This window comes from Anolis sagrei, chromosome 5 (assembly GCF_037176765.1).
Source record: "Anolis sagrei isolate rAnoSag1 chromosome 5, rAnoSag1.mat, whole genome shotgun sequence".
Classification (NCBI taxonomy): domain Eukaryota; kingdom Metazoa; phylum Chordata; class Lepidosauria; order Squamata; family Dactyloidae; genus Anolis; species Anolis sagrei.
Window position 1 is genome coordinate 161,212,498 of NC_090025.1, and position 25,273 is coordinate 161,237,770.

Sequence of the window (25,273 nt, forward strand, 5' to 3'; positions counted from 1 at the left end):
TGGTCCCCCGCCCCTCTTTGTGTACTGTCTCTGTTGCTCTTGTGTAGCGGAAGGGGCAGAGGAGGAGGTGGGCTGGAGCCTGTGAATGAAGGGGTGGTGGGGAGGGGGGAGGAGGGGGAGAGGGGATGCTGGCAAGAACCAAAAAACCTAACAACGAGCGTAGTAGAACGTAATCTCTTGGCTCTGGACTGCGGCATGGAGGGGGGGAGGTGTTCCACTAGCCGAGGGGCCCCCATAGAGGTCGTGGTGGGAAGGAGGAGATGCGGGAGAAGGAGACCTCGAATTCGGCCTAATTCGGACCGTTTATCCAAATTAACAGTTCCCAATCGGTCTCCTAAGGTAAATAGGTGTAACCAGGTGAGCGGGCCCTCTGGCTTGAAGGTGGTGTTGGTGAACGCCAGATCTGTCAACGGAAAAACGACCTGGATTCAGGACTTAATCCTGGAGGAGCAGGCAGATCTGGCGTGCATCACGGAGACCTGGCTGGATGAAGCGGGGGGCGTAAACCTCTCCCAGCTTTGTCCTCCAGGTTTCTCCGTGCAACACCAACCAAGAGCCGGAGGACGGGGAGGCGGTGTCGCAGTGGTCTATAGAGATTCCATCCATCTGACCAGGAGCCCCATCCCGCAGACCACAAATTTTGAATGCGTCCACCTGAGGGTGGGTGACCGGGACAGAATAGGGATTCTGTTAGTGTACCGTCCACCTCGCTGCACTACAGTCTCCCTACCTGAGCTAGCGGGGGTGGTCTCGAGCCTGGCGGTGGAGTCCCAACGGCTTCTTGTGCTGGGGGACTTCAACATCCATGCCGAGGCAACCCTCACAGGTGCGGCTCAGGACTTCATGTCTGCCATGGCAACCATGGGGCTGTCCCAACAAATAACTGGCCCCACCCACTGTGCTGGACACACATTGGACTTGGTCTTCTGCCAGGGATGGGAGCAGGGTGGCGGTGTGGAGGAGTTGTCTATCTCTCCGTTGCCATGGACCGACCACTTCCTGGTTAGGTTTAGGCTCACTGCGCCCCCTAACCTTCGCAAGGGTGGAGGACCCATTAAGATGGTCCGCCCCAGGAGGCTAATGGATCCGAATGGATTCCTGACGGCTCTTGGGGAGTTTCCCGCCACCTCGGTAGGTGATCATGTCGAGGCCTTGGTCGCTCTCTGGAATGGGGAGATGACCAGGGCAATTGACAGGATCGCTCCGGAACGTCCCCTCTCAAGTAACCGAGCTAAACCAGCCCCTTGGTTCACTGAGGAGCTGGCAGCGATGAAGCGAAGGAAGAGGGTTCTAGAGAGCGTGTGGCGCTCGGACCCAAGCGAGCCAAACCGAACACGGTTTGTGTCCTTTTTAAGGGCATATGCCGCGGCAATAAAAGCCGCAAAGAAAACTTTCTTTGCGGCCACTATTGCGTCTGCAAAAAACCGACCGGCGGAGTTGTTTCGGATTGTCAGAGGTCTTTTAACTCCCCCTATCTCAGGTGGGAGCCCTGACAACTCGGCAACGCGCTGTGAAGCATTTGCTCGGTTCTTTGCAGACAAAGTCGCTTTGATCCGCTCTGGGCTGGACGCCACATTAAATGCAGTCTCTGTGGATGTGACACAAGCACCTGCTTGTCCGATTTTGTTGGATTCTTTTCAGTTTGTGAAACCCGAGGATGTGGACAAGATACTTGGAGGAATGAGACCCACCACGTCCATCCTAGACCCCTGCCCATCCTGGCTTCTGAAGGAGGCCAGAGGGGGATTGGCCGAGTGGGTAACGGTGGTGGTTAATGCCTCCCTCCGGGAAGGCAAGATTCCAGCGAGCCTAAAACAGGCTGTTATAAAGCCGCTGTTGAAGAAACCATCACTTGACCCCACTAAATTGGACAACTTTCGGCCTGTTTCCAATCTTCCCTTCTTGGGCAAAGTCATGGAAAGCGTGGTGGCCTCACAACTCCAGGTATTCTTGAGAGACACGGATTATCTGGATCCGGCACAGTCTGGTTTCAGACCGGGACATGGTACCGAGACGGTCTTGGTCGCCTTAGTGGATGATCTGCGCCGGGAGCTAGACAGGGGGAGTGTGTCCCTGTTGGTGCTCCTGGACCTCTCAGCGGCCTTCGATACCGTCGACCACGGTATTCTTCTGGGGCGCCTTGCAGAGATGGGTCTCGGGGGCACTGCTCTGCAGTGGCTCCGGTCATTTCTGGAGGGTCGTACCCAGAAGGTGTTATTGGGGGACTCCTGTTCAACGCCACGGCCGTTGACCTGTGGCGTTCCTCAGGGCTCCATCTTGTCCCCCTTGCTGTTTAACATCTACATGAAGCCGCTGGGTGAGATCATCCGGAGTTTCGGGGTGCGGTGTCACCTGTACGCAGATGACGTCCAACTCTGTCACTCCTTCCCACCTGCTACTAAGGAGGCCGTCGAAGTCCTGAACCGGTGCCTGGCCGCTGTAATGGTCTGGATGAGGGCGAACAAACTGAAACTAAATCCAGACAAGACAGAGGTACTCCTGGTCAGTCGCAAGGCCGAGCAGGGTATAGGGTTACAGCCTGTGCTGGATGGGGTCGCACTCCCCTTGAAGGCGCAGGTTCGCAGCTTGGGTGTGACCCTGGACTCATCGCTGAGCCTGGAACCCCAGGTTTCAGCGGTGACCAGGGGAGCATTTGCACAGCTTAGGCTCGTGCGCCAGCTGCGCCCGTATCTTGGGAAGTCTGACTTGGCCACGGTGGTACACGCTTTGGTCACATCCCGCCTCGACTACTGCAACGCTCTCTACGTGGGGCTGCCCTTGAAGACGGCCCGGAAGCTTCAGCTAGTCCAACGCGCGGCAGCCATGTTGTTAACAGGAGCAGGGCGCAGAGAGCATACAACGCCCCTGCTGTCCCAGCTCCACTGGCTGCCGATTTGCTACCGGGCCCAATTTAAGGTGCTGGTGTTATCCTACAAAGCCCTAAACGGTTCCGGCCCAAAATACCTTGCAGACCGCATCTCGGCCTACGAGCCCACGAGGACCTTGAGATCATCCGGGGAGGCCCTTCTCTCGGTCCTGCCTGCCTCACAGGCACGTCTGGCGGGGACGAGAGAGCGGGCCTTCTCGGTGGTGGCCCCCCGGTTGTGGAACACCCTCCCTGCTGAAGTTAGACAGGCGCCCTCCTTGATGGCCTTTCGTAGGAGCCTGAAAACATGGCTCTTCGAGCAGGCCTTCAACTGAGTGTATCATTGGAACGAATCTGGAATGGACTATGACTACGAAATTGACTATGACCCCAGGATTGGACGAAGCGGATTTTTAGCATAAGTATATGTTATGTAGTAGTAGTTTGGTATGTATTGTCGTGATTTTCTGTACACTGTCTTTCTATGTTGTTGTTCACCGCCACGAGTCGCCCCTAGGGCTGAGAGTGGCGGTCAATAAGTGCAAGAAATAAATAAATAATAAATAATAAATAAATAATATTTAGCACTTTTAATCTTTCAATCAGTTGAAACGAATTCGTTGAATTAGTTATCTTTCAATCCTCCACATGAAAAGTGAATTGTAGTTCTGCCTGCAGCTGACAGTAGAAGAAACATAAAAGATTATCTCCTCTTAAAGAGATCTTGTCTTTACTGTGATTGCCAAACTTCCTGTCTTATTACTACTGAGCAGACATACATTCTACAGCTTAGTCATATTCATGTGAAAGCAGTTTAGATAAAATTCCTTCTTACCTAATTTAATGGAGAAGTTCTTACAAATATGTGGCATAATATTGAATAGGATGCAGAGGGTTGAAATGAAGACTTCCATAAGAGCTGGACGGACAGCTCTTTCAGAATATTTCTGCAGAAAAGAAAAGAAACAAGAATGCTGTTCCCGTTGCAGAAAGAAATATGAGTTCCAAAGATGAATTAAGAATTTTTTAAATTGGCCTAACAAGTCTATGACTCCAAGTCAAAAGTTTTGTAAAAAGCTTAACAAGGATCAAGATGAACCATGATTCATCTCTACTACTTAAACTACAGTATATCACAATTTCTTTTGACGAAGTCAGAGATTAAATCTTCTGTACTAGCCACAGACTATTGCGACCATAAGAAATTCCTTGCTTTACTATAAGTAGACACAACCCACTTTATTACAGGGATAGTGAAAAACAGCCCTACCATCACTATGGGAATGCAAAGAGAGTCAGACATCCTCATTAGAAACTCAGAAAAGCTTTTCAGTGTATCCTTTTTCTCAGAATTGGGAGCAGTGAAAGCATTCTCCTGAGCCACAGGATCATTCTGGCATTCTACAGCTAACCTAGAAAAAAAGATACACAAAGCTTAAATAAAAGTTGTAGTACATGATCATTCTCTAGCACCAATTAATTTGAAAGGTCTCTGATGCACCTGGATTGTTAAATTAGAATATGGAAGACAAAGCTTTAACTTATTTTCAGTCATATAATGCAATGGCCTTAAATAGTTTCCATCTCCCAGTTTTCAAAATTTGTTTCCTATGTAAGTGAAGAGAGGGTAGACCAGAACCATAGTTATTCTATCCCAGACTTTGCATGTTAAGATGAAAGTGTCAGAGCTCTAAGTATACATTAGGCTTGTATATTTCAGCTGAATCTCGAACTACTCTCATTACACCATGTCTTCTTAAATATCCAGGGTGCACTGGAAACGTTTATACTACCCTATGGCTCTTGGACTCTAGCACTACAATAACTTACAGTGTTGCTAGGTTCTGCACTGCGGAGCTTAAAATTCGATGGATGATGATCAACCCCATAGGGCAGAGTGGATGGAGCAACCTCTTGCAGCTAAGGTGCTGCTGGATTTGTAATGTGTCCCTCCCCTCTAGTGCTCCCCTAGTGTTTGACCCCTCTTATTAGAACCCCCCCCCCCATTTCCATACCTGCTATGTTAACTGTGTCTTTAAACTAGGAGTATATACTATAAATGTACTTTTACTGTTATTTGATACATGCCCTGCCAGCCATTAAAATTCAATCTCACATGGATGGTTATGACATTGCACTGAGAAAATTACATATTTTAGTATTACATAAATTATAAATACATATCAGAAATGCATGCCTCTGATCTCACATAAGCATATTTTAAAAGTCAAGTGAACAGCTATTGCACTCATAAACGCAGTCACACATGCCTCTTTGAGCAAGATACTCAAGTGCAGATGGATGGTTAGTTCATTTGTACTACAAACCCAGACAAACGTGAACAAACTCTGCAGGAAGCCTTCTAAGTGCTCCAAAAGGTCAAAAAGGATGAGCAAAAATCTTTCTCACCTACAAGCATTTCTGAAGCTTTCTAAGGCACTCTGCAGAAACTGCCCCTGCTGTGAAATTGCTTTGTTCTGATGTCTGCCCCGCAGCTGACCCTATGAATATTGAGACAAGAGAATAGCTATGTTAAATATCTTTTGTGTCAGTCCATGAAAATTTTGTGTCTAGATTAACAGTTCTATTCAAAATGTATTCATTTTGAAATAATTTTGATCATTTGCACAATTAATTTATATTTTCTACCTACTACTTCTTTACTACTGTTAGGAACTATTATGATTCCAGTTTGGAGGTCTCAAGACCACTTTTCTTCTACTAATGTAATGGACATTTCTATCAAATCTTCTTGTAAGTCTTCTATTTTCCTATGAGAATGGTAATAATGGACATGCCGCCACACTGTTGAGGAACTCACATACAAAATCCTACTGTCAGATGTACTTGGTCTCATCAAGACAAAAGGAATCACACCAACTTCTCAAATCTGCCTGTAGTGGATCAAAGCTTTCACAGTCTTCGAATTCCTGTCAAACGTCATGTTCAGGTCACAACAGAGAACACTTTAGTTCTTTTGTCAGAACAAGCAGGGGACACCCACTGCCAGACTCATCTGGATCTCACTATGAAGTTCTAGGATTGGTGCATTCTGAAGGACATCATTCTCCTCTCAGTTTACCTTCCAGTGAAGAAAAAAAATTCTGGTCCACGTTCTCAGTACATCACAAACTCAGTCTCATAAGTGGGAATTGCTATTTCATTTGGGCCCTCCTCATCTATCTAGGAGATATGTTTCAACTAGTATAGTCCTCCTCTTTACACTTTTCCTCCTTTTCCACTCATCACCAGTGTCCTGGTAAAGGTCATGACACCCTGATGACCTCATTAATCATGGTTCACTATATTCCTGGACCTGTCTCGTTGCTTTCACAGACTTTGGCTTTGCTAGGATCTCCTAAGCTAAACCAAGGATCAAATTCAACATCATATCATTGCCTCCCCCCATCTTGGAGGATATTATCCCAGAGTCATTCACCATCCTTTTCTCTGCAAATAAATAGTCAGCCAGGAAGTCATATTGCTGCAAGTGAAAGCACTTCCTCTCCGTTGAGTGATATTCATATGGACTGTTACTAGATTTCCATTAACCACATTCTTCAGTTCCTATCCTTAATTACTGTCAAAGCTTCAACCTCCAAATATAAGTAGATCATAAATAGTCCGAGTCGAGCCAATAAGTCCAAGAAATACCAAACAATCACAGAAATACATAAGAGTGAAATCCAAATGTCTGTTCCAGGGTCAAGAGCCAATTACCAGAAATGTCCAAGACACGAGGTTGAGACAAAGTCCAAAGCTGATATCCAATGGTATTCCAAGTTTCAGGGAGCACAAGAGATCAAGAGTCTTGGGTCAAGCACTGACGTTGCAGCTACCAACCAGGTAACAATCTTCAGTCCCTTAAACCCTAAATTCACAGGTGTTACCTGTTGCTGGCTCTCTTCTCAGCTAACTTCAATGACCTTAAGAGCAGATACCTTTCTTTTCTTAAATCCACAACAGCAGGAATAGTTAATGTCTCTTCAACCTGCTCAGAAGAAGTCTCTTACATTTGGTAAGCATGCTGAGTAGTCAATCCTTTCATGGATGTTATTTCAGGGCATAGCCGAAGGAGCTGCTGATCATTCAGCTTATCTTTAGCTTCAAGACTATCCTTCTTGTGAGAAATACTTAGAAAAGGGTCAACAAGATATGAAGAAAGATATTCAACAGATGGCAGGCACAAGGAATGGTATTTTGAAGCCAGAGAAATAGCAAAAACAGGAAATAAAAATAACTTGAAGAGACACAAAAGGAAGTCCAAGTGGATCTCCAAAGAGACTCAGCTCAACTCCAAAGGTTGGAGTATTTGCAAAGAGAATACTCTGAGATTGAGAGGAAAGAGAACACTCAAGGTAGCAAGAAATAATGACATCTACAGACCCTGGATAAGGAAGATGGCCAACAACAGCAACAGACCACTCCACATAATGAAGAACTGGATGATCATTTACTATCACAAGAATAGGAACCTAAAGATACTTTCTTTAGATATACCGTAAATGGATTAAATTCTCCAAACAAGAGAAGCGTTTTTCATTATTTGTGATAACTAGAAACAAGAAGCAATTCCCATTCAAGATTTATGGATTATAAAAATCATGGATCTAGCAAAATTGACTAATTGGCTAGGCTAATACAGTCACAAGACCCTCCCAAATATGAAGAAATGTTATACTGTAATAATCTGGTTTTGGTTATAAATAATTTGTAATATTTAGTGACAGCCTTTTATTGACCTTTCAAAAGAAGAAAATAAAAACATGGGGTATTACATGATATTAAGAGATAATCACTATTATAGATACGTAAGATTAATATGAAAGCAGAAAAGGAGAAGAGTTAGTGACAAGAATAGCAGAATCCCCAATGATAACCTAGGAATTCTGAAAAGTTGATCTACCAAAAGTAAGAAGATACAAGACAAAACAGATATTTTGATTATGAAGAAGACAGCAATGTTAGGGCAGGAAGTGTTCGATGGGGCTTTCTGTTTTCTATTTCTTAACTTTTCTGTCTTCTATATTTCTACATACTCTATATACTCTCTTTTCTATTCTTTTTTAGATAAGTAATGCTTTTTCTTTTTATCATTTTTTTAACATCATAGTAAACTTTTTTGTATTGGATGACAATGGAAAAAGCTGATAAAAATATCTACTCTATCTATTCCTACTTATTTCTTATATTTTATCAATAAACATTATATATTCTTTAAAAACTATCCTTAGTTCATGCACCCGTTGGTTAAACTTTTCAAGGGCTTTGTGAATTCTTCCCTTATCAACTTCCCATTGCTACAGCCTAGGATTTGTGGTTAGTTCTCTCCCAATGAAAGATGTATTTTTGAATCACTTGCCTCCTGTGATTTGTGACTCTTTGCTTGGAAAACTGTGTTCCTTTTTGCTATCAGCTCTGCTAAGAGGGCAAGTGAGTAGGTCAGTTTGTTTGTGAACTTCCCATTTCTTCAGTTTCACAAGGATAATGTTAGTCTTTTCACAAATGTCACTTTCCTTTCAAAAGGAATTTTGTCCTTTCATTTGTTTCAGCAACTCTCACATCTGACCATCTTTACAAGCCGGCAACTGATGATGAACATTCTTGGAACACTATGGATATCAGGCATTCACTCGTATTCTACATCAATTGGACAAGATAATTCGGAAACTCTCATCTTTTGCTTGTTATGGAACTCATAAGCAAGGTTGCCAAGCTTCCTCACTGTGGAATTCTAAGTGGGTGTCTGCTACCATCTGCCTACCAGACTGTCAGGAAGCCAAAGCCCTCTTCTATCTGTTCTTATTCCACTAGGGCTGTATTTGCATTCTTGGCTCACGTCCCCACACAAACCATCTGTCAAGCAGCTATTTGGGTTCAGCCACTGACTTTCTTAAAACATTAGAGACTTGATGTTCAAGCCAGAAATTCTACTTCACCTGTAAACTCACACAACCTACCTGTCTCCCCTCTGTCTAATATTTAGCTGCTTTGGTCACTAGCCACTCTAACAAACATAGAACTGAGGAGGTTTGAGCAGGAACCAAACTGTGCATGGGTGGTACAGGGGAACATGGTCCTTCCACCAAAGATCTATCTCTGGATTTTTCCAAAGTTGGTCTGTGCAAGAGCAGAGGATCCCAAAGCTGACTCTCGTATCTGTGAGTTCATAATCACTTGAATGAGTAATCAAGCTATTTCTTCTTACAGTTTCATGACTGACCAATAGAAACCTGTTTATTTGAGTAATTAATTACATAAGATAGTGTTTGTTGGATTTGGAACCAATTTAGAATAGCATTTTGTCATCTGGTATTTAAATATTCCACTTAAATACATCAGCTTCTGATAATAAAACAATCTTCTGTCATCTTACATAAGCTTTTAGTTTTCCAGCTCTGGAACAGAGTCATTAGATGTTCATGGTCAAATTGTAGGTGTTACACAAAAGGACAAATGAGGGAGAGGTAAAGAACCAATATTTTTGAGCATGTCTTCAATTAGTTATTGCAGATTTTAAATATGTTCATTAGAATTATGGGTTCTTACCTTGTTTAGCATTTTGTTGCTTAATTTTTGAAATAATAATGAAATAATATCAAGAGCTCCAACTTCAATTTCAGTTTAACCCATGCCCTGTTACTGTTATATAATCAGAGATAATATGTGGTTTGAAATCTGTAATTATTATATAATTCAACCATGAAACACCATTTCAGTCACCTTTCTCAATTACAAAATGATTAAAAAATGATACTATATTGGAATTGCTAAGCTTCCTTTCTATCATACTTCCAATTTCTTTTCTGGTTGTAAAACCTGGACAGCAACAAAATCTGACAAGAAGATAAACTTTTGAAATATGATACTGAAGGAGAATTTTATGGACACTATGAACTGCCAAAATGACAAACAAATGGTCCCTAGAGCAAATCAAGCATGAACACTCAGTAGATGCCAAGATGATTAAACTTAGGCTTTCATACTTCAGAAATATCATGAGATGTCATCTGCTAAACTGGAGGCCATTAGGAAAACAGAAAGCCATATTACAGGTGAACAGATTCAATCAAGGAAGCCACTGCCCTTTTCAAGAGCCGATCAGGGTTGTTGGTATTTTAGAGGTCTCTCATTCATAGGGTTGTCAGCCAACTTAATATCAAATAACAACAATATTACATAGCTGTTTTATTTGTCCTGAATCAATTCTCAACTATTAAAGGAGAGTTTCTTGCTAGAAATATTGCTACACCACAGCTGAGGGTGGCCATTAATGATGAGAGTGAATGATCAGAGGAAAGACTAAGTCCTAATGCCCACTTCCCACTAGGTCCAACATTTCCAAAAGATCAACATGTTTTTAATGAATCAGAGAGAGAGAGAGAGAGAGAGAGAACCCAGCACTTCAATCCAATCAGAATGAAGAACAGTGAGTTACTAACCATGAATCTCCTATTAAAAGGTGCCAGTGACAGATCATTGCAGCGTTTCAGTACACCTTCAACCAACTTCTGTAGTTCTCCATATTCTATTGGTGGCAAATTTACATGATCCCTTCTGTGATTAAAAGTGCAATAAACAAACTGTGTGTAAGAAGACATTAAGCCAAAAAAATGGGGAAAAAGAGTGACAGTAACCTGGACATTGACCATCAGGCCACTCCGAAGGTTTTCCAATAAAACCATCCAAATCCTGAAGTATCAATAATAAAAGGAGCACATTGATGCTAGACACTGTGTGCTCTACACATCATTTACCCAAAGCTTGAAACACTACTTAATTTAAAAAATTAAATCATTCTCATAGTAGGTTGTAGTGTTCCTAAAGCAATCCACTGTTACTATACAATGGCAATATATGTTACTGCACTTCATGCTTTAAAAAATAATCCAAACAACACCTTTCAAACCACATGATTTTTTGGCCTATTCTCCTTTTCTTTCCACAGTATTACAAATTATTTTGTTTCTACCAGAAAAGTGAATATATAAAAAGAAAATAAATCTAAGTTTTAAATTCCTTACCCCTCCCCATTTTCTCAATATTTATGTCCTCTGCTCTATTTATCTCCTGTCCCAACAGACCTTAGTGCTAAAGCAATGAGACTATGGATAAATACTTGTTGTGATGACTGAGACTTGGATAACATATGAGATATTATACTAATATAAAGAAACCGCCAATGGCTGTTGAATGATAACAAAGCAGAAGTGCAATGAAAGGAATGCCAGAATTTAAAGACATAATCGTGTTAGTCTAGATCGGTATGAACTTCTTTCTCCAAGTTAGTCTCAAAGGTGCTACAAGATCCCTTAGCACAATAAAATGAATAATTTTTGTGCATCTGTAACATACTCCAAAGGTCATCAAATCTTCATTGCCTACCTCAGAATTGCAGCTACGGCTTTCATAGCTTCACCTGCAACTTCAAGAACTGGAGAATTTACAGCTTCCAGAAGAACATTAATGGCATCTCTAAAGGCAGCATTATTTGCAAATAGTTTTATTTCTACCGGCTGCCTGAAGAGAAGAAATATTTAAAATATTTAAATAGCCTCCTATAGAAAAGACCACATCTAGCTCACTCTGAATATCAGCATATCAACATGACAAATTATAATCACATCAGGACCCTGCCATTGTTTGTCACCTGAAATGACACTATTAAGAATCAACTCTGGTAAGTGAAATATGCCATACATGAACAGCATGATGACCTTCATTACTAATCAGCTGGCCAACTGTATGTCTACTGATTTCATTAAGTGCTGTTTCAGTATACTTTAGAATCCAAACAGATGGATTACGAATCTACAGTGCTTGTACATAGTTACTTATAACATTAGCAAAATCATATATATATACACACACACACATATACATATACACACACACTCACACACATACACATATATACATACACACACACACACACACACACACACATATATATAATTATTACGTAAGTGTTTTGAGCTGTGCCATCATATAAAACATATGATTCTCTAACAATTATGTGCATAATGCCAAACAGCCACTGTATAACATGTGAAAGTGTCCATAGACTGCTACAGAATATGAGTTCTGTGGCAGTACACATATGTATAGCACTCTCGTGTCAACACCCATGTCAGAACCTACATATTTTTAATAAGCAAAAATGTGGTGTTCCAAAAAAAGTAAGTACTACAGCTACATATACATATAACTGAGCACATGGATGTGAGTGAAATCTACACACACACTATATATATATATATTTTGCAGTTAATCAGACAATTACAGCAATATTGTCATATCCGTTGCACATTTCACACTGAGGATGGTATCTAGGATCTAACTAGGATCTACATAAGAGCCCAAGATCTGCTCAGTGATGAAATCATGCAGCCTCCACAATTTGTTATTAGACTGCAACTTCTAACATTCCTCAATATTGTATACATTGGAAAGGGCTGGTGGAAAGTGCAGTCTAACTAAACCTTTGGAGGGCACATGATTTCCACCTCTAATTCAGTTGCTTCATTGCTTAAATGAGGTAAGAAACTTTCCTTGCAGAGCTGAACTCTTCATTTCCAAAACGTTCAAGATAGTATTTATTTATTTATTTATTTATTTCTCGCACTTCTACCCCACCCTTCTCAACCACCGAGGGGGGACTCAGGGCGGCTTACAAGAGGCACAATTCGATGCCAGCACAACAATAGTAGCATTTAAGTATTTGCATGAACCAATTTCACAAACTGCCCCTTTGACGTGGAGAGCAAATGGAAACAACAGTTAACCAAGGTGCATTTTTAATACCAAACATAGATGAGAAATGAAATTTATCTCCTGAACAAACCCTTTTCCTCTCAAACCTCTGGCCTTCATGCTTGTTTTATCACAAATTTCTTCAACTACCTTGATTTTTTAGATTAAAAACTAAAGTCTCTTACTTTTTCAAAACTTCAGTGAACAGCAGAAGTCCCTGCTTTTGTAATTCTGTATTATTAAGAAGCAAGATTTCCTTCAGGCTCCTTAAAATAGGTTCAATCCCTAGAATAAAAACTGAAATGAAATTTTGTAACAAATATATGAAAACCCATTATGGATAATGAAGATCCATATACAGGGCAATATAGAAATAATCGCATTTTGAAGGTAGTCCTGGAAAGTGACATAAAATAGTATCTAAGAATAAAAAATCCTATTACAGAACTCTGATAGAAGGGGGAAAAATCAAATGATGAGTACTTCAACAATACAATGCTTACATTTTGCTGAGGTACTGCTTTTCCAGAATTAACTAGAAGCAAAAATTTAAATGTTGGTAACACTTAGTACTATGTAATAGCTAAAACGTGATACCATATCATCTAGCAAATGGCCAAAATGTTCCTGCTTTATTTACTAAATCTCTGGCAGAAGTTCCCTTACCATGTTAAGGTATCATTTCCTCCTTGGCAATGAAGCCCAATTTATTTATTGCTTTCTGGTTAGCAGAACAAGGAAGTTTGGGGTGAATGCCCTTAATTATTCAGACCCTGTTCCTCATGATGGGTCTGGGGAGGAGCAGGACTTTAATTTTGTGTTACTTTCAACCTTTTTTAACAAAAAGGGAGCAATTTGGCTATTAAAATAAAAGGCACCTAAAGTGGTGAAGAAAAAACAGTAATTAAAGACTTCAAACAAAACAAGGAAGCGAAACTTAATAATTAAATGGCAGCGTAACTAATCCCCCACCCATGCTGATCAGGACCCAACAAATTAGCTGTACAGAAAATGCTTTTAACTTCAGTCACAATAGGCTCTAAATCACGACTCGTAAATTTGGCAACATAAAATGTTGGGCTACTGGGAAATATAATAGAATCTGGGGTGATCAAACTAGAATACACTGTTTTAAAGTTTCAGTGGGTCCGGTAGGTGCCACAGTCAATTATGTTCAGAAAAGGAGCTCATGCAGTGACAGAATTAGGCATCTGTCTACTCAGACATGGACAATTGGTGAAATATACTTCCCATGTCCAAGCTAATTTCCATTTCACTTCCAGCAAGCAGTCAGAGGCTCCCTAGTTGCAAAGCCATATCTTCCCATGTTGGCCCTGTTCACTTTATTTTTTAAGTTTTACAGGTAAATCATGGAACTCACATGTATTTCTCTGGTTGATTAAGCATTTCCTTACTGCTGCCAAGACTTCCAATGTCAGATTTGCATGATTTGCATGCCCTTGCAGCCCAAAACAAGGTTTGACAATCACTAGTGCATGTCCCCCTTGCAGAATAAATAGGAAAAGGCTGGAAATTGCTGAACACATCTTTATTTTTTATAAATATTTTATGTGTTTGGAGAGACTGTATTTGTGTACGGGGAAAAGCTGAAGTGATTAACTGCACAACTGTGAACTTGATCTGAGATGAAGCTATAAAATAGCAAAGTCTCACGAGAACAATTCAAATATTGGAGTTACACAATTATCCAGGGGAGGGGGGGGGGATTAAAAATGGTTTTATTGGGAAATAACAAGATAGTCAAATCCGTGGGAAAACATAGAACAATTGCAAGTGGAAAACAACGTCTTGTTCTTCCTCCACAAATTCTATGAATAATGCCAGGAGATTACCGCATAAAATCCTTTACTGGAAGCACCCTCTGTAAAAAGTGAATGAACATAAGGTGGCAATTTCAGAGAAAACAACTACTGTTCAGGGACTGAATAATATAACAGCAATTCTGTCAGGCTATGAAAAGTGGAGATTTACCATAGACAGTGTAGCACTTGGAAAAGAAAAGCTGTTCCTCAGTCAGGAGCAGTAAGCAGCAATAAATTGACCAGATGAGAATTTCACTCATGCAGAAGAGACACTCAAACAGGAACTCTGCAAGCAAGCAAAAAAATAAATCCATCCTAGCATCATCTGAGCCCAGCAAAACTAATTCCCAAAGAAGAAAAATAGAAAAATAAAAAAAACTTTGCAATATATCCTGTTACCTACAAAATTTGGTAGTTTGCTCACAACAGTACTATGAAATTCAAAAAGAAATACAGCTTTCGTCTCCTAATGCTTGGTAAAATACAGATGTTTTGAGAGTAAGATGTGAGCACTCACAATAGAAAAGGTAAAGAAAAGGTAAAGGTTGTCCCCTGACATTAGGTCCAGTCATGTCTGACTCTGGGGTGTGGTGCTCATCTCCATTTCTAAACCGAAGAGCCGGCGTTGTCCATAGACACCTCCAAGGTCATGTGGCCGGCATGACTGCATGGAGATTTAGAAACAAATCTAAATTAATGAGGTAAGAAACAGAGGGAAGTATCCCAAAAACATTATTTATAGGAGTTTCAAAAAGGTGCATTCATCCTTCCACCTATAAAATGCAAATATTTATTTATTTTATTTATTTACTGCGCTTATATACCGCAATTCTCAGCCCCCAAGGGCGACTCATTGCGGTGTACAACATGACAAAAAAACAAGTGCAATCTACAGAGCACAGCGCAAAACAGTGTACAATTCATCATAATCATAAAAACATCTTAACAAATTTATTACTACATTCCGAATTGTCTCATCGTCAAGCCACAATCCGATCTCATTTCCGGTGTTCTATTCCTATGGTCAATTGCCAGTCATTGCACTATTGATCAAATACCTTCTTAAATAGCCAGGTCTTTAGCTTGCTGCGGAATATTAGCAGGGAGGGGGCTAGCCTGATGTCCACGGGAAGGGTGTTCCACAGCTGAGGAGCCACCACCGAGAAGGCCCTATCTCTCGTCCCCACCAGCCGTGCTTGTGAGGCAGGTGGAATCGAGAGCAGGGCCTCCCCGGAAGATCTCAAAGTCCTCGAGGGCTCATAGGCCGAGAGGTGGTCAGTTAGGTATTTTAATATTACAGGTTCTCTTGCTTTTGGTATTAATGACCAAATTGTAGAGTGGGAAAAGGTGCAGATGAGAACCAAAATAATCAGAGAATTACAGCCATTCTCCACAAAGAAAGATTTCAATGTTTAAAACTGCTAAATTGGGGACTGAGGAAGCTTAATACATTATGTATATGGAGAGAGTATATATGAGAGAGGTTTCTCCATCTCTCAAAGCACTAAAACTAGAACTGGCATCAAGCTGGAATTCACTGCCACAAAACAAAATGACAGCTACTGAGTCACACAGCTTTATATAGTCATGAAGGATAAGGCTATCAGTGGTGATTGCTCCTGGCAAGTTCATATTACCTTCATTATTAGAGAATAATATATCTCTGAATACCAGCTACAATGAAAAACAAGTGGGAGGTTCTATGGTGTCCGGGTCCTGCTTATTAGCTGCCTGGGGCATCCATTTGGTGACCAGGTAAACAGAATACTAGAGATGTACTGTATGTAAACATGACTCTCCTGTTATTAGGAGCTTTGCTCCTATCTCATCCAAGCAAGGGGCATCATATCTGTCTACATTAGCATCTGTTGGATCCAGCATAACTTATACTGGCATATACACTGCATTAGAAATGTTAGTATAAATAAGTTTTACTTTGTTATCAAAAAAGAGGAAAATTAACTCAATTAAACTATTTAAAAAGAGGGGAAAGATGGGAAACATCACAGAAAATAGTATGTAAGTTACAGGCCATGATAGTTAAATACTTCTACACATGAGTCTACTGTATAACTACTGTATAACTATATTAAATAAATACTAGTTATATGGATGTATTGATGTTATATTGATGTATTGATGTTTTGTTATATTGATGTAGTTGCCATGGTTACTGTTTTAAATGCTAATGTTGTGCACTTTGTATACTGATTTGGTTGTAAACCGCTCTGAGTCGCCTACGGGCTGAGAGAGAGCGGTATACAAATGAAGTAAATAAATAATAAATAATAAATCGTCGAAGATATAAAGGGGGGGGGGGAAGTATCGTTATACTGTACATATTATTCAGTATAGGGGGAAGTGAAGTAAAAGAAAAAGAAGTTCCAACTATGATATCTTTTCTAACAAGAATAACAAATTATCCATCAGGATCTGAGCTGATTTTTTTTCTTTTTATATTGTCCCTTTTCTTTTTTTTCCAATTCTGCATAGTATTCCTTCTCCTTATTTTATCCATTAACTAATTCAAACTCTATTTTTTCTACCCTTGATGACACTCAACTATATACAGATCTTAAAGTTAATTTCTTTTGTTGGTAGATTAGTAATATACATGTAATTATTTATTATAATCATTATCAAATTCTTTCCTGGTGTTTCGGTATTTGCTTGTGTAAATGTCTCAATAAAAACGTTCCTGGTTTCAGTGTTATGGTACTTTGTTTTTATAATGTTGTCATTATCACTATGCACTCTTATACGGAAGGCTTTTAGCCTTTGGGCAAGTCTACCATATATGATAAAAAGTTCCAGTCATTTGTTTACATTTCCAGCATAAATTCAATTTTTAATTTGTCTTTGAGCATTTTCTGCAGTTATGTACCATCTGTAGATCATTTTGTAAATATTTTCTTTATCAGAGAAAAAGAAATTGTAAATTATAATCTTTTATTCCAAAGTTCCTCCCATTCTTCTAAATGTATTGCTCACCCCATGTTTTTTTCCCATTGGACCATGAGGTCATTTATTTATTTATTTACTGCATTTATATCCCACCCTTCTCATCCCGAAGGGGACTCGGGGTGGTTCACAATAAAGGCACAATTCAATGCCATGAATACATATATAGAATAAAAGAACATATACTTTAAAATCACATAATTATAACATATCAAACGTAAGACAATTACTTAAAATTGCATTATTCATTATTGCACTGAGAGATTACTATTGCACTAGGAATCATTGTCCAAAGGCTTGGTCCCACAACCATGTCCACACTTTCTTCCTGAAGGTCAGGAGGGAGGGAGTTGATCTAATTTCCCTGGGGAGGGAGTTCCATAGCTGAGGGGCCATCACCAAGAAGGCCCTATCTCTCATCCCCACCAGTTGCACCTGGTATATTCCTTCAGAAGTTATTGATATATTTTCCCAATTTGTTTGTTTTCTGTTTGTAGTAATAAATTCCATTCATTCTCCGATTGTTGTATGCCTTTTTTTTTTGTCTGAGGAGAGTCTCTGCTGAAGTTGACTTTCGTGGAACAATGTCATTATTGGGTATTCTTCTTATAACTCTTGTAAAGTTTTTAGTTTTTGTAATGTTCCTTTTTCAAGTAGTTGTTTGTCAGATAAAAAATTCCTTCTGGGTGTTCTTAATTGTGAAAAAGCTTCTTATAGTTTTGTTCAATCCGGTATGTTGTTATAAAGGACTCTTTTGTATTGCTAATGCTTAGTTTTCTTATCTTGTGTTTTCTGAAGTTGGGATCTGTTTTTGTTTTATCATAAATTATGCAAGCCATCTGTATTTTAGATCTGGTCCTTCTATTGTGTCTTTCATTTTTCTGAGAAATCCATTCTTTAATCCATATCCAGGCTGTTGCATTATAATATAATCCCATATTTGGTACCAATCTACCTCTATCCTTTGCGTCTTGTAAATTTTTCATTTTAATTCTAGGGTTTTTTTTATTTTTCCAAATAAATTTTGTCAATTATTTATTCCAGTCTTTGAATAGTGCTTCTTTCGACACAATTGGTATTGTTTGAAATAAATACAACATTTTAGGCATTACATTCATTTTGATTGTTGATATTTTTCTCCATAGGTACAAATCTAATTTATTCTATCTTTGTAAGTCATTTTTTTTGTATTTCTTTCCATACTTTTTCATAATTCTTTTAAAATGCATCCAAATTATTGTTTGTCAAATGGCTTCCCAGATGTTTTATTTTCTTTGTTTTTTCTATTTTTACCTTTTGCATCAGGGTCTCTTAAATCTTTTTGCTCATCTTATATGTCAGAATCTTTGTTTTGTCTGTTTACAGATAGGCCCACCACTTTTCCAAATTCCATTATTATTTCTAATGCTTTTGGAATATTATTTGCTTGATTTTGGGTCAGAATCACTATATCATCTGCATAAAGTCTTATTTTATAAGTTTATTTTTAAACCTTCCAAGTCAGTACATGCTCTGATCTGTTTTGCTGGCACTTCCACTGCTAAAATAAAAAGTAGCGGGAAAAGACAACATCCTTGCCTTACTCCTTTATGAATTTCTATTTGTGGTGTAAAGTCTTTGTTTATAAGTATTCTTGCAGTTTATTTTGAATAAATTGCCTTAATACTATTTCTAAAAATTTCGCCACATTCTATCATCAGTAGTAGTTCTTCTATAAAAGTCCAGGAAATATTATCAAAACCTTCACTGCACTAGAAACGTTTAACATCCTAGACATTCAGTTTTAGCAGGAACAGCTCATCCTCACCACTGCAAGGCCTAGCTTTCACAGGCCAAGATCAATTAAAGCAACCCATTTGGCAGGAATATAGCTTAGTGTTTGGTGGTCTAATTACAGAACTGCTCCTTCATGTACCCACCTCACAACTAAACTAACATTTACTGATATAGTTGCAGTTATGAAGGTATTACAAGTAGGTGATAATTTTGTTTTGGTATTTTGGGTCAATTCTGACTATATTTTGAATACTTTGACAACTGCAAGAAATGAGGTTATTAGTTTGGAATATGAGCCTCAATCTTTGTGGTAATTTTGAATCACAGGTTATGTTTAAGTGAGTGAATGACTCTACCTAGGTTGCTAACTGTGGATCTTATCACATTGGGATAAACTCTGTTTATATCAGTATGCATCTGTAATGTGAGTTAAGGAACGAGGGGTCCCTTAACGCATGTGTGACTGGGGGGAACCTTCCTTTTCCATCCCACCGCTGCCACCAATGTAATGTAGCCAAGGACTCAGGGGAATAATACTTAACTAATATATTCCCTGGCACACACACCCACACGTTCCTTCAGCTGTTATATTGCCCCAATTTGAAGGATCAGAGTAAAGGATTTTATTTACTAAGGCTCCAATTGGACATCAACACAATCCTGTCACAAAGCTCGATGTGTGTTGAGGAAACGTGAATGTGCATTGGTAGAATTACTGCCACCACTCAAATGGATTTGAGAAAATTATCTTGATGTTAGGCCTGAGGTAAAGCTTGTTGTTCCCCAGCCCTTCCTTTAACTCCCTTTAAAATGTCTGAGGTAAAAGGATGTTAGAATTTACTGGAACAGATCTAATGGAATGAATCAAGGTGGAGGCTCTATTGAAAGTTGAACTAGAACAAAGTTTATTTATATACCAGAACAAACAACTAAATTCTTCTTTGAGTTACACAAACATATTTGGTTATCACAGCACAATCTTCTCAAACGGTTTCTGGGTCCTAACAAGCTTGCTGGACTCCCCAACTGGGTATCTTTTCTTCAACGTGAGCAAATTCCCTCTGACAAACCAATCCTGTCTGTCCCCTCAGCGTATCTAGCTTCCCTAGAATACCCTGTCCCTTAGAGAGTAAAAACAACTTGTGTGTTAACACCCACACCCAGTTCACAGGTGGCTATCGACCCTCCAGGCCACTCTCTATAGCCACACCTGCCTTCAAACACTCTCCCTCAGGAAAACTTCAGCTCACTCGAAATCCACCCACTACCCTTCAGATCAAAATCCAATCTCCCTCTCTGTCAGAAACTGCCTGCCTTTTTTACACTCACAGCTCCAGCTCCTCCCATCTGTCCTAGCCAATCCTGGGATAGCTAAGCTCCTCCCCTCTGCTGACCTTGCCTCTCCTAAGATGTCTGCCTCACTGTATTAACCAACATGGAGGCCGGCTTACTGACTTCTAGGCTTCGGCCTACAAAAGTACAAATCATGACAGCATCCCATATTTTTTAGGACTGGGTGCATACTGTATTCAGACAGGATGCAAACTGACCCCCAATCACACCCTATTCTTACATTTTGAAAATACTGTAGTTTGACTCATCATACTACGGAAGGCTGGCTCCTTCCAATCCATTCAAATGCCTCCCTAGTTTTTAATTTTTTTCCTCCTAATATTATGCAGTGACATAGCATAAAAGTCTCGAACTTCTGTTCTTGCAATATTTTAGCTGATGGAATGCATTCTGATTTTATGATTACATGTAAAAACAGCACAACAGAACCATATTAAATAAAAAAAAATCCCATGTGCCATTTCTGCAGTGTTTTGCAATGGAATTCCAACTTTTAGTGAAGGAATTGGACAAATGTTATGTGATAGGACCCATTCGAAAATGCAGTCAAAGAGTCTCTGAAAAGAAGTATATCCAAATGTGATAAGGTCTTATTCTCTTTTCCTTAATATTTGAAGTTGATTAAATTTTTATTGTATAATGAATTAAAGATTATTGCCACAGTTATTCCAAATATGGCTTTGAAATAAGATTTCATGATAACTCACAGTAATCTATGACAAACAGCATAATCTATTTATCTTCATTACCTGGAATATCTGCATGAATAAAAGCAGAAGCATATTTTGCTGGAGAGTGTACCAATACAGCAGATATACACTGAGCACTTGCTATCTGTAATATCTCATCTCTTGACAATAGTAACTATGGAGAAAAATAATTACAGTAAGTTACTACATTGAGTTAATTAAGAATCAGACATATACACACATAATTTAAAATTAAAATAAACATCACAGAGTTCAAAATGGAGGCATTGTTATTTCAAGACTGAAAATATCAATAAATATTATAAATGAAATAACTGTATGTGCTGTGTTTTGATTAATCTTAAGAAATATATTCTTATCCAATGTATCATAAAAGTGATCCCATGCACCATGAGGCTTTTTCACCTACTCTTTCCATAATACATTTTAATCACAATAGATTTTAAAATTTATTTTTCTGCAAAAAGTACATTTTTCAAGAGATACAACAAAGTTAAATAAATAAATAAAGTAGTATACCGAGAACCAGCTGAGCTCAAAACTAATAACTAATATGGGCTTTTATCCAGCACATATTAAGAGAAAAGATAATTTTTGATAGAAGTTACCTTCTTGAGCATTAGAGGTAATGGATGGTCTTCAAACAACTCAGGACTTGTAGAATCTGCTCCTTTCCTTGAGTAACTCATAATGACAGAAACACAGTTATCATACTTCAGCAGCTGTCTTAACAAACCTGCAACAAAGGACAGGAAAGGGGATTTATTTATTTTGTGTCAAAAGCATTGCATAAAATTTTGTAAAGCAATTATTTTGGGTTAGAAAGATTAGCTGTTTACAAGAACGTTGCCCAGGAGACACCTGACTGTATTTACTCAGTCTTTGAGGAGGTTCTTTCGAGGAGGAACTATAACTAAAAAGAGATTATGAAGCATTTAATAAAGGAATATAACATTAGGTTCTGAGATGTCTCTTTATGAGCTCCATAGTAATGGTCCTTACCAAAACTTTGCAACATCAATCACCTCACTGCCTCTGAGGATGCTTGCCATAGATGCAGGCGAAACGTCAGGAGAAATGCCTCTGGAACATGGCCCTATAGCCCGAAAAAGCCTACAAGAACCTAATCACTGCTATTATTTCCATATTATAGACGATTTTGCAGATGCTGGTGGGGAGTTTGACAAGGAGATGGGCATTCCAAAGGTAATCCAGCAAATTCATTTTTTTTTATCTCACACCTCATGCTTTCACATTTACACTAGCTCTTAACCAACTAATTGTCAGAGACTCTGCAACTAACTCCCTCCCCACCAAACTTTGCATTTACAACAAAGAATGTTGAGGCTTTCAAATGTCTACATTTTCACGGGATTGCACCCAGCCTTTTTATTTAAATATTGTTTCTTTTCCACCTATCAGATATCAAATTCAGTCTCACGGAATAGTTCAGAAACTGGTTTTATCAATTTCCACTAAATCTCTTTTATTATAATTCACCTGTTAAAGTTCTAAAATGGTTTGTGCTGGTTGAGCATTACAGTGAATTTGTTTAAATGTTAACATTCCTCTTTCCTTTACTAAATCTTTCTAATCTGTGTCCTGGAAACAACAGCTGTTTTGCTTCGTGGCAGTCATCTTTACTGCTTCCAATACAACAGAAACACACAAGAAAGTATAGAAATACTTCATTTAAAAACATACTGGGTTAATTTCAAAAATTATCTGAGCAGTGTGAATTAAAAGTCTTGGGAATGCCAGGAGCACCCAGGAAATATTTTGGGATGAGGAAAATGTCAAATGGAGCTCAAAAATAAAACTGGTTTGTACAAGAACAAAATACTAGATACTTTTTCCATCTCGAGGGGACTCTTACCTATACAATTAAGCTGCAGTTCCCTAGTCTGCGCATTCTTTAGAGTAGCCAGAAAAAGGTCACATAGCCTCTCTGTGAAGTGTATACAAAGCCTCTCTGCAGCACTGGGAGCAGAATACAGCTTGCCATAAAGATAACATACAGAAGCTTTTATGTCCTCACCGGGGTATGTCAAACCAGTCACCAGATGTTCCATCATGTTACATGCAGAAAGAGTAAGAAAACATTTTTAAAAGATGTGGCAGTGTGAGAGCAAAAGAGACTGTCACACCACCTTGCATTTCAAACCACATACACTCTTTCCCCAAGAATGCCAATCTCCTCAGAAAGTATATCAGTTTTCAACATTGAGCAAGTATTCTGACAAACAATTAACTTAGTCTGTATGGCAAAGAAAACAAAGACATTGTTTTTAATTGAGGGGTTACATCATGTTCACTGCTGCTACAGAATAATCACAGGATGTCTCAAACCTAAACCTGTTGATAAACTCTACAAGCTAGCTGGCACTGCCACCCCTGATATACGACGGGAAGTTGCAGCTAACTGTGAGAGAAATAAGATTGAACACTGTGAAAGCCATCCACTGCATGGCTATCAGCCTCCTCCCAGTAGACTCAAATTAAGAAAAAGCTTCATGAGAACCACCACTCCTCTTAACGTTCACCCAGCAACAGCAAGAGTATCCCTCTGGGCAGCTAAGCCAGGAAATTCCAATTAGATGGCGCCCCACGAGGGTCTGCCTCCAGGGGCAAACTAAGAATGGGGAACTTGGAAGTCCCTGAACAGACTCAGAAGTGGAGTGGGCAGATCAAAAGACAATCTGGCAAAATGGCACTACTCAAAAGAATCCTCCACCTTGTGCAACTGTGGAGCAGAACAGATAACTCCGCGTTTGTATGCTTGTCTGCAATGTCCTGCCTCATGTACAGAAGAATTGTTTGAGGCTACAGACAATGAGGTCGCTATTTCCTGTTTTTGGTCAAAAGATATTTAACCGCTTGTGCTCCTATTATTTTTATCAGTTTTATATTAATTTATGCAATGCTTTTGATATGAAATAAATACACAAATAAAATTGCAACTTTTTGTATTCAAAAGCTAAACAATCCAGTGATTTTTTCTTACAAAAACCTCTGCTTCTATATACTTACAAGAACCTCTGCTTCCATATACTGTATAGTGTACAGCTTATTTGCAGGTTATTTTTTTCTCACACAGGCAAACTTAAAAGTATCTTCTAAATTGCTAAATAAATTATCAATGTTACAAAAAGAGACTATTGGTAAATTAGTTTTTTAACTTGTTTTTACTTGAAATTTAAATAATTATTTCTCCAGTTAGAATCACAAAAAATTATTACAAAGAAAAGTGCAGTTGATCTTTTGAACAGTTTCCAAGAATGCAACTTCAATTGTTTGTTTTAGCTACCTTGTTTCCTGATACAATATTACTGAGATTCATCATGAAAAAGAGTTGTATCTCATTTCAGAGGAGTTCTTAATATCATCACTGTACAGTCATAATTCACTTTTAATACTTACTGTGTTCAATCACCAATACATCAGCAAAACTTGGAATGGCATCTGCCAACTTTCCAAGAAGAATAAATATGGGTAAACTCCCTCTTACGGTGGTTATCTTGAATAACTAGGAGGAAGGTGGGGTGAAAAAGCAAATCATCAATAGTAAATATTTTAATGAGAAGCAAATAATTAAGGAGACTGACATTTGAAAAAAATCACACTTGGTTCTTTGTTTCCCTGAACCTCTAAACTGGGTTTCCTGTTATATTTTCTGCTTCTGTGCTACTAAATATGTTATGAAACTGCCCATTCACATATGAATATAGTTAATGCAACTTTCTTGATCACAATACGGATTTACTACGTACAAAAACATTTTACATATAGAACAAATCTCAGACAAAAAAGTAACATAAAATAAAACGAAGTGTCATTGCTGGGGGAAAATGTTATAAAGCAGTCAGTGACATTATTCAAGGCCAAATGTATTATTCCAAATTTGCTTATGAGAAGCTGGATCTTGTTCTTGCTTTTATTCATCTAACAGATGAAAATAAACCAAGTTTCCATAAAATCGTACATGTCTATTTATTTTCCTAAATTTCAAACTCTGTAGTGTTGTCAAAGGT

At 39.0% G+C, this 25,273-nt stretch overlaps 1 protein-coding gene across 1 annotated transcript in view; it reads right to left on the minus strand.

The window, feature by feature from the left end:
- Positions 1-23,317, minus strand: part of MEI1 (meiotic double-stranded break formation protein 1) — a 52,568-nt gene extending 29,251 nt beyond the window's left edge. The window contains exons 1-10 of the mRNA XM_067468504.1: positions 23,119-23,317; positions 21,851-21,978; positions 21,282-21,396; positions 14,612-14,728; positions 12,805-12,904; positions 11,252-11,386; positions 10,309-10,423; positions 5,276-5,367; positions 4,137-4,278; positions 3,702-3,813 (exon numbers count right to left, since the gene is read on the minus strand). Coding sequence (XP_067324605.1) covers positions 3,702-3,813; positions 4,137-4,278; positions 5,276-5,367; positions 10,309-10,423; positions 11,252-11,386; positions 12,805-12,904; positions 14,612-14,728; positions 21,282-21,396; positions 21,851-21,978; positions 23,119-23,317 — 1,255 coding nt within the window. The remainder of the gene's footprint in view (positions 1-3,701; positions 3,814-4,136; positions 4,279-5,275; positions 5,368-10,308; positions 10,424-11,251; positions 11,387-12,804; positions 12,905-14,611; positions 14,729-21,281; positions 21,397-21,850; positions 21,979-23,118) is intronic.
- Positions 23,318-25,273: the final 1,956 nt, after the last annotated feature.